The sequence below is a fragment of the Micropterus dolomieu genome, linkage group LG04 (genome assembly GCF_021292245.1).
Source record: "Micropterus dolomieu isolate WLL.071019.BEF.003 ecotype Adirondacks linkage group LG04, ASM2129224v1, whole genome shotgun sequence".
In the NCBI taxonomy this organism is placed as follows: Eukaryota; Metazoa; Chordata; class Actinopteri; order Centrarchiformes; family Centrarchidae; genus Micropterus; species Micropterus dolomieu.
In genome coordinates this window covers 22,511,455-22,526,098 of record NC_060153.1, presented here as the reverse complement: position 1 = coordinate 22,526,098, position 14,644 = coordinate 22,511,455, and the positions used below count along the sequence as shown (strand labels likewise).

The window sequence follows — 14,644 nt, the reverse complement described above, 5'->3', positions numbered from 1 at the left end:
TATAAGAGCAATGTTCTATAGGATAAGTGTAGACATCTTGTGGATGCCAGATAAGGGTCTGAGCCTCCACGTAACCACTGACCTCTGCTCTCCCCTTAAAGGTCACTAATCCTCTATCCAGCTGCTACAGTGCTATGTTAAACTGTTATGCGTCAAATGCACATATGTTATACACCACAAAAAAACCCTCCTTATATGGATGTAGGAATTCAGAGATTATACTGTTTCAAGGGGTAAGGTTGCCTGTCAGAAGTTTATTCAAAATAGGCAGACTCAGAATGAAGTGACTCAATTATTTCTTGAACAATAAAAAGTCATAAAGAAAACAAAGGCCTCATTTTAGAAAACATCATAAATGCAGAATAGCTGTTTTTCCTGTAATTTTGCTGGAAACTGTATGTTTTAAAATGTTTTTTTTTAATTATTCAAAGCCTCATTGGTTTTCTACTGTTTATCTATTACCCCAGAGAGGAGATAGCAAAGTGTTTCGCAACTGCTGATGGGAAATCATGTGTAAGTGTGTTTGTGTACAGAAACACTTTGGGAGGAGGATGAATGACATAGATGTGAGGTGAAGTGGAGGTGCGGGAGAAGGGTGGATAAAAGGAGGGTACTGCAGAGAGACCGTTTACATTCACAGCAGATCAGGATCAAGTAGGAGGATGGGTCAGACTCTGCTGTGGCTGCTGGCCTCTTTGGCCTTTGCCCCTCTCACTTCTCTGGCGAATGGAGCTCCCTTGTAAGTAGACCAGCCTTACCTCTTTACACATTCCACTTGAGCTTGAATTAATTTCCGGAAAACAGAGCTAGAAAATATTGTTTGATTGTTCAACTTCCTAATATTCAAACTGTATATTAAATTCAAAAAGTGAATAGATACAAATATCGGTTAAACTCAGTCCCATAACCCACATAATGAGGAGCTCCAGTTTGCATTTTGTGTCACATCAAATGATGCCAGTAAATTGGCCTAAATTCTGTTTAGTTAGAACAGTAATGAATCAAACAGAGGCTATAGCCATGATGAAATGTTGCATTGATCCAGTGCTGGATCTTAATCAAGATAAACAATATATTACTAATTATGAGTAAAGTCCATGCTAGAGCTCATGGTCCTCATCTGAGTAAATATGTTGTTTGTTTTACTGGGGCTGTAATTTGGGTGAACTGAAACTTAAACACACTAAGGCAGTGGTTCTCAACCTGGGGATCAGGACCTTGTCAGTACAGTCTGAACATCATTTGGTCCTTTCTGTACAATGACTAAATTCTTAATCTTTCTCTCATGCGGCTGCTCTGCAGGCAGGTGATGTCTGCCCCCAATTTGTTGCGGGTAGGAACAGCAGAAAACATCTTTGTGGAGTGTCAAGACTGCACAGGAGCAGACATTAGGGTTGAAATCCTCGTGATGAACCATCCAACCAAAACCAAAAAGCTGGCATCGACATCTGTGACGCTCACCAGCGCAAATAACTTCCAGGAGCTTGGACAAATTAAGGTCAATGAAATACTGTTACTGTCTGTTTGTTATGCAGTACAGTAACTTAACTTTATTGTATATCATGTATTATATCAGATCTAGAATCCAGAAATGCACATTTTAAACCTGCTACTCAAACTCTGCTTGTGTCTCTTGATGCTGGTTTCAGATACCTGCTGGTGACTTCAGTAAGGATCCCACCATGAAGCAGTATGTGTACCTGCAAGCTCAGTTCCCTGACCGACTGCTAGAGAAAGTCGTCTTAGTGTCCTTCCAGTCCGGGTACATCTTTATTCAGACTGACAAGACCATTTACACCCCTAACAGCAAAGGTGAGTTCAGTATTATGTCGGTGCTGAAAAACACCTATGTGAGAATGTCTCTACATAAGTAAGATATCAACATAGAAAATACATCACACTTTTCCTCAGTTTAACTAAAGCAAGTAAACATTTTTAAATAAATGACTGAACTATATATAATGGTCAAATAAACCCTTCTTTTGTGGAATACATATACCTTCCTTCAGCGGCAAAATGAACCTTTTTCACTTTTTATGTCAGTTCATTTCAGGATGTTTGCAGTGACCCCCCGTATGGAGCCCGTAGAGAGAGATGATGCCACTCAAACTGATGCTTCTATTGCCATTGAGTTTGTGGTATTGTATTAATTTTTTTTTGTTAAGCATAGGAAAGACATATATGAAAAATGCTATACAGTAGAAATTTTCCCTACAATTTACTAAAATAACAAAAGCACTGGACCTTGTGTCATGGTTAGGTTTCTTGTCTGGCTCCCAACGCCTGTCCTACCACATACTGTAAAAATAAATACATCCCTCCCTCTAGTGGTTAAGTTGCTTATTTAACGCAGGCACAAATTTTGTGTGTCAATCTAGATGTTGACCATGGATTGTAGAAAAGATTTAAGAAAAGATTTACCAGAAATTAAAGCATGGATTTAATAAATGAATTTGTAAACTGCCATGGCTCAGTGTTAATGGTTGTTGAACACTGTTTATGTGTAGACCCCTGAAGGCATAATTTTACCACTTGATCCAGTCTCTCTGAAATCAGGGATCCACTCTGGAGATTTCCAACTTGCTGAAATTGTCAGGCAAGTATTTCACCTTATTTGAATCTATTTTCTTTATTGTATTATTTTATTGTACTCTACATTTAGTTTTTTAGTGTTGAATTTAAATTGGGCTACAATATTTCCAATATAACAACAACAACAACAATAACAACAACAATAATAATAATAATAATACCTTGAATCATTTAAGATAATGCAAAGTATATGTTTTGTTATGTTTCATACAATTTATTACCATGTTGTTAATTTAGTGTTTGGACAATTATTAAACTAAAATGATCAAGTCACATAAGTGATACAGTCAATAAAGTGTGGAGTACACACATCACACAGAGACTTTTCAGTTGTGCCAATAAGACTAACTGATGAATTAATTAAGGTATCATGTGTGAAGCACTTTACATGTGTTACCCTCCAAGCCTCACCTATGGTCATGAAGGCTGGGTCATGACCAAAACAACTAGATCGCGGTTACAAGCAGCTGAAATGGGTTTTCTCAAGAGGGTTGCTCGCGTCTCCCTTAGAGATAGGATGAGAAGTCATCCATGAGGAAATCGGAGTAGAGCTGCTGCTCCTTGAAAGGAGCCAGTTGAGGTGGTTCGGGCATCTTGTGAGGATGCCCCCTGGGTGCATCACTAAGAATGTTCGAGGCAAGTCCAGCTGGGAGGAGGCCTCGGGGAAGACCTAGGACTAAGTGGAGAGATCGTATCTCCACACTGGCCTGGTAACGACTCAGGATCTCCCATTCAGAGCTGTTTAATGTGACTTAGGAAAGGGAGGTTTGGAGTTCCCTTGCAGTTGAAGATTTGACTTAAGTAAAGTACTTTATTTTCCACCCCTAAGTGGGGTCACTGAGACAAAACTGAGACATATGTTGAAGCTTTTTACTGATCCACATTTAGGAGCCTAAAATTACACTTATTAGATCATTTAGAGATCTCATCTCTTGACCAGCATCATGAAGAATCATGAGTTATGACCAGTCATATCTGAGATTTCTTTGGGCTCTTTCTCCGATCTCATGGTCCAATGTTCTGGAGATTTAAATTAGACTTATTTAAGATAGTTTAGAGATCTCTTGTTTTTATCGGAGTAAGACATAATTGCGATTGTATATGATTTTTTCTCCTGAGTTGAATTTGAGTAGTTCATTTGTGTCTAGAAATGAAGGAAACAACAATGAGATCTCTTCTTGGAATTGGCTTTCCTATGGGCAACAGTGTGCAACACTAGCTAGCGTTAGCTTAGAAGTGGAGCCTGATCAAAGTGTATCGACTATGTATCTCTCTTGCTCACTCTCTAAAGTCAAAGCTGGGTTAGTTTAGCTCTTATTCAGGCTCTCTTTCCTCCTCTTGGGCAATCGCACTGTATTCTGTGGTGTTTGGTCCTGCAGGTCTGGCAAGGTCCACTGCACTTAATCTCTGCCCTTTCTACTAACCAAGAGTGATGCAAGCCAAGGCCTGCTAACTAGACAACTGTAACCTAAGCTGGGGTTGGCAGGCAGTCTGAGGCTTGGCGGTGATGGTCTGGTGTTGGTTTCTTCGTGGTGTTGGCTGAAATGGGTTAGGGTTGGCATGTAGCTTTGAATTTGAATTGTACAGACATAACAAAAAAGGTACTCGTGGAAAGGTACTACAACCATTCTATAATATTTATTGTGCAGTTTGCTGGCCAACGCTACAAGTTAAAACTTTTTTTCCTAAAATGTTTCTGTAGTTGCTGCTTTCTATAGGACAGTAAAAATATAAAGTCCTTTGCAGCAGATCATTTGTGTCTAATTACTGTAACATGTAATTAACTTCATGCTGTCTGAAGCCTGATTTTTATGTAACCTCCAATCTCTAAATGTTATGAATAAATTTTTGTTTGATTATTGAAATACGTGTTCTTGTGTGTGTCTGTGTTTAGTCCCGGACTGTGGAAGGTGGTGGCAAAGTTCCACAGCAACCCACAGCAGAGCTATTCTGCTGAGTTTGAGGTGAAAGAATATGGTAAGTCCTTCATTACCTGCATTTTTTAATGTTGAAACCTATGTCAACCTATAACATTCATTTACTTTTTACCTGGTTGGACAAACAAAAATAACTCATACTGTTTTCAGTGCTGCCCAGTTTTGAGATTAAACTGATACCTGTGAGCACCTTCTTCTATGTGGACAGTGAAGAGCTCACAGTCAGCATCAAAGCCATGTAAGTCAAGGGATTTTGTTTTGTGGTATAAAGACCAGGTCACATTACACAAAAGTATGAAACCCTGTCTTATCTCAGTTAAGGATGACATTTAGGATTTTTGATGAAAATATGTTTCCTAACTGCATTTAGGATCTTATTTTCAGATAGAAATTTAGCTATTACAGAACTGTCCGAACTGCAGAATTTCCTAAGTTAGGATGGAATAGACCTTGTCCTGAATTCAGAATTAACAACTGTTATGTTGTTGGCAATTACAGTAAAGGGAATAGTACAAGTATAATGAAAAAGTACAGGGAACAACATGATCACAAAAATATTATGAATGAAAGGCAACTCAAACTGTATGATGACATTTTAAATTTCCCAGCCCATGTATTGATGGGTATACTGTATATCAACTGCCAAGAAAATTAATTTTGATTTTGATCATCATGCTTTGTTTGTTCAAATCTTTTGAACTCTGAAGACTGAAAAATCTTCCCCAAAAAGGCGGGGTTTCTTCGCCTTCACCGACATGATGAATACCTCTGAATCATTGCTAAAATCAAAGCTAAATCTTAATGCCCCTCTTTACTTGTCCATTATATCAAGCTAGCTAGGCAGCGACATTCTAAATGCAGTTATAGGGCATGACAGGACGAATGCCGATTGAAGAATGGTGTTTACAGTTCTGGTTAGGATTTCTTAAGTTAAGATAAGACGCAATGTGAGATAGGATAAGTCAGAGCCATGTGTTAAGAAGTTGCTTCTGTTATACTTCAGTTGAGGATATTTTTTCTGTAATGAGGCCCCAGAGGTCTGTAATACAAAGCAAGTTCAACATACCCAGGATAAGTTCTCTTTATCTGGCTTCAAGCCTAACAACGGGAATGATGCTAAGCAGTCATACAAGGTTGTTTATCAACTTGGTAAGTCAACCAAGGGTTTCCTAATCCAGTCATGGGTTTCACATAAAAGGGGCAGTGTTTGCAGGATTTCGCCAATCGCAAACATGGACTTTTACTTACAGCAGAGCGGCATATTTTACAAATTTAGAGCAAACTCCATTAGTAGACAAATACGTTAAGCACATAATCCAGGATAAAAGCAACACAGTTGTAGCTGCCAAATGCAGGGAGGACAGCTGGCAAAAAATTGCCGACATACATTCATAGGCTGATATTATCACTGCCATGAGTCTTTAGGCCTATTTTAGGGGGGCTGAAGCCACCCTAACATGGTCCTAACGCCCCCCCCCCCCCCCCACATAATAATAAGAAAATAATTATCAGGTTTATATATACTGTTTTTAATTTATTTATTTACAGGGCAGACATGTGCTCAACAAAGAGAAACAAGAATATTGATAAATACTATACACATATACAAATATAATTTGTAATTATTGTCTTAAAATAATCCTTCTGGTTGTTTCCTCTGCTTCATAATTTAAATCCCTGCTGTGATCGGGCACTAGGACCCTGAGGGAGGCTGCCTTTGATCGCTGCCAAGCAATGTTACTACACACAGAGAGAGACATTCTAAGGCAGTGCCTTAAATCTCCACGCCATGCTAAAGGCGAGGAATAAGGATGCTGTGGTCAACTGTGTCAAATGCTGCTGTAAGATCTAAAAGCATAAGAATCGCATAATCTCCAGAATCAGTTGAGATTAATCATTAAAAACTCTTAGAAATGCAGATTCAGTGCTATGAAATGTCTTAAAACCAGATTGGAACACCTCAAGAACACCATGTGTATCTAAATTAAGGACTGCAGCTATAAAAGTACTGCCTTCTCTAAAATCTTCCAGACAAAATGGAGTTTAGAGATAGGGCGATAGTTTGAAAGTACTGATTTGTCCAAATTCGTTTTTTTTTTTATGAGTGGCTGCACCACTGCTTGTTTAAAAAAGGGTTGGAACAGAACCTGAAGTAAGGCTGGTATTTATAATTTCTTGGATGTTAGGTCCAATAGTGTCCCACACCTCTTTAAAAAGGTGAGGTGAGATAATATCAGTGGGATAAACTGAGAGTTTCAAATGTGTAACAATATTATTGAGAGTAGAGATTCATATAGACACAAATTGGGTGAAAATGGCTTCACACTCTATGGAAATGGTGGGGTCAAAAGCAGGAGGTGAGATACTTGCTCTAATTGAGGCAATCTTATCCACAAAAAAGTGGAGAAATTTTTCACAGCCCTCAGAGGATGATGGAGGGGAAAAAACGGTAACTTTTGTTCAACAGAGGAGAAATCGAAGAACAGACTATGTCTGTCGCTTTTTATTTGTTAACATCTTGGCTTCTTCACTAGTTGTTGACATAAGTGTAGTTCTAATACAGTAACAAAAGAAGCAAAGATTTTGCAAGTTATGTATACCCCAAGGGGCTAAGACCCCCCTGTCTTTCAATCCTAGTGATGTCCCTAATCACTGCCCCATCATTAGGTCATGATCTGACTATATTTAAATTTGTGTATATCAATATACAAAACCACACTGAAATAGGTGTGACATTGCTTCTAGCCAACACAGGAAATGAGGCCCTCCTACAGAGGTGGACACTTGCAGCTCCTGCTGTATCACCTATCAGCATAACCAGTACCTACCTTCCACTCTCGCCAACAAGATAGATGAAAAGTTTCACATTTTTTTCATCCACTACTATTGCTCTCATGTAGCCTGCTGTTCTTTTAATACATATGACATATGCACTAATTAAATAATTATTTCTACCCAACTAGGTAGTTGTTTTTCTAAATTTCTGCTCACATTTTCACCCTACACATGCTTAACCTGTTCTCTCTAAGTGCAACCACACAGGTCTCTGTTGCATCAACGCTACATGTTGTCAGATCTACTGCAACATATAGATAAACAGTAGTTCCTATTGTTACAGGTTCAGTCTATTGGTCATTTGTTGTTTGTTTTTTTTATTTTTCTGTTTTACTTTATTGTGGGTTTAAACCAGTCGTCCTATGGTGGTTTTAGGTATCTGTTTGGTGAAGAGGTGGATGGGACGGCCTACGTGGTATTTGGGGTTATGCAAGAGGGTCAAAAGAAGAGCTTTCCCAGTTCTCTTCAGAGAATCCCGGTGAGCACATATTTACCCTTTTGCTGCATTTCTGTCTGTCCATTTGCCAGTCGATTAGTCATTCTGTTTTATGCAGTATGTGTTTTACAGCCTTGGCCTTGTCCAGTGCTAATCTGCAGGACTTGAAACATCTGTAGGATTTCCTGTTGTAGTATTTTGGATGTTCAGAATAATTTATTTAGTAAAGTACCCCAACTGTTCAACTGTATTTCAAGATGCTTTTATAAATTATGTCACGTTAGATCGAGAGAGGTAACGGAGAGGTCAAACTGAAGAGAGAGCACATCACACAGACCTTCCCAAACATCCTCAGCCTGGTGGGGAGCTCTATATTTGTAGCTGTCAGTGTGCTGACAGAAAGCGGTAAGAAAGAGAGACTGTGTGTTTGTGTCTGCTCTGTATGTTTGATCAGGTGTGTTTCTTATGCAGCAGCTCAAAAGGGCAAAGTAACTATCAGTATTATTAGTGTTTAAACAGTATTATAGCATTTTAACAAAAAAAGGAGGAAAAAAAAAAGTAAAGACATCATATTAGGATATGCTTTCTGTATCAGTTAATTAAGAAAAAGGTGAATAGTAAATGCTCTTGTAATCAGTCTGTGTGAATACTTTTGTGTTTCCGTGTCAACTCGCAGGTGGTGAAATGGTGGAGGCCGAGTTGAGAAATATCCAGATTGTCACATCACCTTACACCATCCACTTCAAGAGAACTCCCAAATATTTTAAACCAGGAATGTCCTTTGATGTTGCGGTAAAGTACTTCTTTAGATTTAAATTAATTGACAGAAATGTAGCTATATTTGTAGTTTGATAAAATATCTTTTATTAAAAATATAACAGTCACAGGCTGTTAAATGCTGCATAATTACTCAATTACTATAATATATATCCCCGCGACCCTGAATGCAGGATAAGCGGTTGACGATGGATGGATGGATGGATGGATAATTACTACAATTGATTAATTCAGTGTCTTGGATTTTTATAATGATACAAAGTCAGATTTTTGCAAACAAGATGAGATTCCAGAGAAAAAGATAAATTCTCCAATTAAAAATTTTGGTCACTATATACTATCTAAATACTGCACTCAGTGGAGTTTGCTGAACTAATCTCATAGCATTAATGAAACGTGTTTTATTAAAACAGATGTTTTCTGATCAGCTGTGTCTCTGATGGCAGGTTGAAGTTGTGAATCCCGATGACACTCCGGCAAAAGGTGTTGCAGTGGTGGTCAATCCAGGCCAAGTGCGGGGCCTCACTGCTGCCAATGGCATGGCAAGGGTTACCATCAATACAGAGGCTATGATTAACAGACTGACTATCACCGTGAGTCTCTCTTTCTCTCTCTCTTTTTAAAATTGCATTACAGCCTGTTTAGCAAATGGAAACTATGTTAATCAATATTTTTGATATTCACTTGTAGTGGTGAAATCAAGCAGAGCAGTAACACTTTACAACATCGTACATAACTTTGCGAGTAGTTACTAAGGGACGAGTGAGAAAGGAATCATGAACAACCTGATATTTTTGAATATCTCAAAATCGGACACTGTTAAGAAGATAATGTGAAGTTACTAGAGAACAGACCGAGAGATACTGTATTAATGAATCGTCACATAATGATTTGTTTATATCTGTGAATCGACATACTGACCACTCTCTTCATAAGTAGTTCCTGATTAACTCTAAATCAGCCGCTGAGCGGCACATTTTTACACTTACTTTTTACCTTTCATATTACACTGAAATGAAACAACGTAGCAATGTAGCGTGAACCATGCAGTCAAAAACTTTGCATTTGGCAGTTCAGCTTTTTGGTGTGCAACAGTATGTACTATTATGTTGTGTTGCTAGGCCATGATAGGAGAGCATAGATTTGAGACTATTCATGTATCATTTTTATGTTTGTGTATGCTTACCTGTACATGTCTTTAATTGCAGGCAAAGACCAATGATCCTCTTATTTTGAAACCTGAAAGGCAAGCATTAGCCACCATGACAGCTCTCCCATATACCACCAAAGGCAACAACTACATTCATATAGGTGAGGAACATCCCAAAATAAAATCAAATGGTTAAAAAAAAGGTGGTGGCAGTTGCAAAGCATGTACCATGTTCTAAATCTTTTCATTGTCTAACACTCATCGCAACATCATTTTTGCAGGTGTGGATACAGCTGAGCTGAAACTAGAAGAAAACCTGAAAATCAACCTCAACCTTAACAGGCAGGCAAATGCACAATTTGACATCACATACCTGGTGAGAGAAGTTTTACCACTGTACATGCATGCACATACAGTATATAACTCTATTTGTTGTCTCCCACGACCTGGGTAGTATTTAAACTCTCAAATCTGTGCGCCTAGATCCTGAGCAGAGGTCAGTTGGTGGAAAAGGGCCGTTACAAGACAAGAGGCCAAGTTCTGATCTCCCTGACAGTCATCATTACCAAAGAAATGTTGCCATCATTCCGCATCATAGCCTACTACCACACAAATGATAATGAAGTGGTGTCAGACTCTGTTTGGGTGGATGTTAAGGACTCCTGCATGGGCTCGGTGAGAAACACAACACTGATACAGCAGAATTTAAGTGGGAAGATAAGCCACCCATACACAAAATGATTGTTGTAGTTACAAGTTTGCGTATTTCTAGGACATATTTTTATGTTAACACAGCGTGGCCTCCCAGGTGGCGCTATAATCAAGGCAGCAGGAACATTTTGTAACTCACACATAGTACGTCACACATTCAAAATTGCATAAGTTTCCTGAATTGAGCTGCTTATAGTGATATAGACCACGCCCTTTTCTGCCAAAATTTTTTTTTTGTAAATCATTTTCCGAACTCCTCGTAGGCGATGAGTCCAATCTGCAAAAAACTTTGCATGTAAAATATATGATAAAAAGTTAAAGAATTTAGAATGGAAAAAAAAAACTTCCTATAGGTTACAGACAAACAGGAAGTGATGTCATTTATCCCCATAGGTTTGTCCAATTACCACAAAACTAGGGTCAGGACCTTTGCATGCACCACTGAGGCTCTGTGCAAAATGTGGCGCCCATCGGCCTCTAGGTGGCGCTACAAATGAAGGGATGTCATATCTCCGATTAACACAAAACTTGGGCCAGTAGTTTTTCAGTAGATTTTTCTGTACTTCTGTTCAGTTGACAGGGGTGGTAGAGAACGGTGCACACAAGGAAGATGCCAAAAATAACCAGTTCACCAGCAGGTGGTGCTATAATCAAGGTGCTATTTCAAAAAATGTTTTGTTAAAAAGTTATATGGGAACATCTTGTACTCCACATAGGTCTGTCTGATTAACACAAATAAAGAACTCCACCTGTAAAATGTGTCGCACTTGTGGGACACAGTTCCAACTTGCATCGCCTCCTCGAGCTGCCTTGTGTGGCTTGTGCCAGGGAGCTTGATTAATATCTGCTTGCAGGTCTAGTTTATGTATGAAGCTGCTTTAACAAATATAAAACTGCATGTCTCATTCTCTGACCTTCCCTTCATATTTAGTTGAAGTTAGAATCAACGAGACCTGCTCCATCCTATGAGCCTCGCAGGATGTTTGGTCTGAAAGTCACAGGAGATCCAGGAGCCACAGTGGGACTGGTGGCAGTTGACAAAGGGGTCTACGTCCTAAACAACAAGCACCGACTCACCCAGAAAAAGGCATTTTATTTTTACCCTTAAAAATATTTGAAAGGGGTTAATTTAAAAGCTCTGTTACACTCCTATTAAAGTTCAAGTTTGTTAGCCAGTAGATTCAAATAATATGTGAGTTTACAGATGTGCCTGTTTAATGTACATACTGTAACCCTAAGCCATGTCTGTTTGTATTTCTGTGTGTGAATGACTCAGGTGTGGGATATTGTAGAGAAGTATGATACAGGCTGCACACCAGGTGGAGGGAAGGACGGTATGAATGTGTTCTACGATGCTGGGCTGTTGTTTGAGTCCAACACGGCCTCTGGGACTCCTTACAGACAAGGTGACAATACTTAACTCATCCCTTCCCTGAACATGCCCTCTTAAGGCTTTAGGCATTTGTACCAATAACAAAAATCACTAGTTAGGAAAAGTGGCTGTGGAATTTTGGGTTTTCTTATTCTTCATCATTCATGTGCTTTCTTTTACAATCTAGTGGACAGTAGAAGAACTCACATGAGCTGATCATGCTTCCCTCTGTTTTATTAGGGGTGTTAATAATTTATTCAGGTTTTTTGGTTTTGTTTTTTTTTTACAATAAAGCATTTGATATTTTAACAGTCCAACAAATAGTGCATTTGTAGATACATATTTCTCACACCTACAATGTCCATCTGTCCAAACAGATAAATTACTTTAATTTGACATTAATAGTATCACATCAAACATATCCTGCAGAAACCAGCTGTTTGGTTCTGTTAAAAATCTTGTCAGTATTGCATTTCCAGAATTGAAATGTCCGGGCCCAAGCAGGAGGAAGCGAGCTACTACTATAATGGACATCACCACCAGCTTACGTAAGAACCACCTGACTTTACTTAACTAGAAGACCAATTACTATTTCTAATTTGCCTTAGTTTAGAACGTTTTATTTATACAGTTCACTGTTCTTCTTGTAATCGGTACTATCTCACCTCTGTCTGTCCTCAACAAACATCTTTCTTTCCAGTGAGTAAATATAACGACCAACTGCAACGTGACTGTTGTTTGGATGGCATGAGGGACACCCCAGTTTCATACACCTGTGAGAGGCGCAGTGAGTACATCGTGGACGGTGCAGCCTGTGTGGAGGCCTTCCTGCACTGCTGCAAGGAGATTGAAAGCCAGCGAGCTGAGAAGAAGGAGGATAGCCTCATACTCGCTCGCAGTAAGAGACGGGGACAAGGGATGGGTGAAAGTGGTCACTATTCATGGTAGCTAGAAAATAATCACTGCCTCCCAATGAAAAATAATAACCTTTTTAATGACACTTTAGGTGAGGAGGAGGACAACAGTTACATGGACAGCAATGAAATTGTGTCTCGCACCAAGTTCCCTGAAAGTTGGCTGTGGTCAGATTTCAAACTGCCTCCTTGCCCTGACGGAAAACCTAACTGGTGAGTCAGCTGAAACCTATAAACTAGATATGCACCGATCAATTGGCTGTTGACCGGAATCGGCCCATTTTTAGCTAAATCGAGTCACTTCACCGTGAGTGAAGAAGACACAACAGTCGCAATTTGTAATACGTGTAAGGCTGAAATGAGCCATTTAGCTGTTTCCAGACTTAACTTGTGCGGACCACCCACTATTCACAAATTACTTTGCTGAGAAACACAGAGAGAGAGACATTCTCTGCCATTACATTAGAAGATGCAGAAATAGTGGATATGTTAAGCACAGACCAGTGAACACACCTGTTGGTGATAATGTTATTCGGTACCAAGGTGGTCATAGTTTTGTTTTTACGTTTCAAGAGGTTCCGTGATTAACAAGCCTCCTCCACAAGTGGCTCACCTGCTGCTGTGAAAACAGAATCGCAGGTAAAAGTTCAAATGCCAGTTTTGTTGTTTGGCCAACTTTCTAAAACTGCTGACAAATAAAGTCAACAGAGCAGACCGATACAGGTAGACGGGTGTAGGTGTGTGAATGAGTGTCTGTTTGTGAGTAAACACTAAGATAAGGTGGATAATTAAGTACCCTAGAAATAGGGTAATGTATTGTCATATATTTTCAGATATACCACACCACACCCTGATCCATACCCCACCCTACAGTTATACAATCTTCACAGTCATATTGTGTGAAATACTGTGCCCTGTTATACTGCAATTCATTTTAAGTTGAATTTTGTACAGAAAAACTGTACAGTAGCCTGGCCTGAGGCACTTTTTAGTTTGAGATGTGTTTAAGTGAGAGTGCGATGAGATCCTGTAATCTGGTGCAGTTTTGGAGAAAATGTAAGTTATTTAATAGGCAATGTTTTATTATGAACATACAGTTGAATGTACCCTAGGAAGAATAGCCAATGCTCATGCTGGTGCTAATGGAGATCCTAATAAAGAAAGAAAGAATCTTCCATTAAAGAAAAGTTACAAAAATGTTTGAGTATGTTATCAATTATAGTTTTTAGTCAGAAAGAAAATCAGAATCGGACAGAATTTGCAGGTCAAACCTGCAAAAAAATTGGAATCGGCCGTCAAAATTGGTGCATCTCTGCTATACTCACAAAAAATATACTGCAAACTTCATTAATGACACCACTAGCATTTAAAGCTACCCTTTACCTCTCAAAGTATTAACAGTTTTCTTTCTTTCAGTGACACCACAACATTTTTGAAAAATGTTCCTTTACAAGACTCGATCACAACCTGGCAGTTCACTGGCATCAGTCTGTCAAGAACTAATGGTGAGGCTTCAGTGACAAAAGTCTTAAATTGTACCTTAAACCCCTCACACTCTCTCTGTTTCATCACTTGTTTTTTCCTATCCCTGTCATCTTTAAGGAATCTGTGTTGGCGAACCATTAGAAGTAATTGTCCGGAAGGAATTCTTCATTGATCTCAGGCTGCCGTACTCTGCTGTCCGTGGAGAGCAGCTAGAAGTTAAGGCTATCCTCCACAACTACAGCCCTGATCCTGCCACCGTAAGTCTGTGTTACTCTTCTCTGGTGTTTCAAGCCAGAGCCAATATTTTTTCTCAGGTGTTTGTAAACAAAATGGCAAAATTTACATTAAATATGGACTGACATACAAGGAGAATAAAATAAATCCTTCCTCCAGTCTTTGGTAAGTGTAATACCCCTCTCACATGACGATTGGTCC

At 39.1% G+C, this 14,644-nt stretch overlaps 1 protein-coding gene across 1 annotated transcript in view; it reads left to right on the top strand.

The window, feature by feature from the left end:
• The first annotated feature begins 662 nt into the window (after nt 1-662).
• The window catches only part of LOC123969497 (complement C3-like), a 36,232-nt gene continuing 22,250 nt past the window's right edge, over nt 663-14,644 (top strand). The window contains exons 1-21 of the mRNA XM_046046956.1: nt 663-739; nt 1,303-1,498; nt 1,650-1,812; nt 2,044-2,138; nt 2,508-2,596; nt 4,487-4,569; nt 4,680-4,767; nt 7,740-7,842; nt 8,085-8,205; nt 8,477-8,592; nt 9,024-9,170; nt 9,786-9,888; nt 10,009-10,103; nt 10,211-10,402; nt 11,370-11,525; nt 11,715-11,844; nt 12,290-12,358; nt 12,511-12,708; nt 12,817-12,937; nt 14,141-14,229; nt 14,327-14,466. Of these exons, the coding sequence (XP_045902912.1) occupies nt 663-739; nt 1,303-1,498; nt 1,650-1,812; nt 2,044-2,138; nt 2,508-2,596; nt 4,487-4,569; nt 4,680-4,767; nt 7,740-7,842; nt 8,085-8,205; nt 8,477-8,592; nt 9,024-9,170; nt 9,786-9,888; nt 10,009-10,103; nt 10,211-10,402; nt 11,370-11,525; nt 11,715-11,844; nt 12,290-12,358; nt 12,511-12,708; nt 12,817-12,937; nt 14,141-14,229; nt 14,327-14,466 (2,571 nt within the window). The remainder of the gene's footprint in view (nt 740-1,302; nt 1,499-1,649; nt 1,813-2,043; nt 2,139-2,507; nt 2,597-4,486; nt 4,570-4,679; nt 4,768-7,739; nt 7,843-8,084; nt 8,206-8,476; nt 8,593-9,023; nt 9,171-9,785; nt 9,889-10,008; nt 10,104-10,210; nt 10,403-11,369; nt 11,526-11,714; nt 11,845-12,289; nt 12,359-12,510; nt 12,709-12,816; nt 12,938-14,140; nt 14,230-14,326; nt 14,467-14,644) is intronic.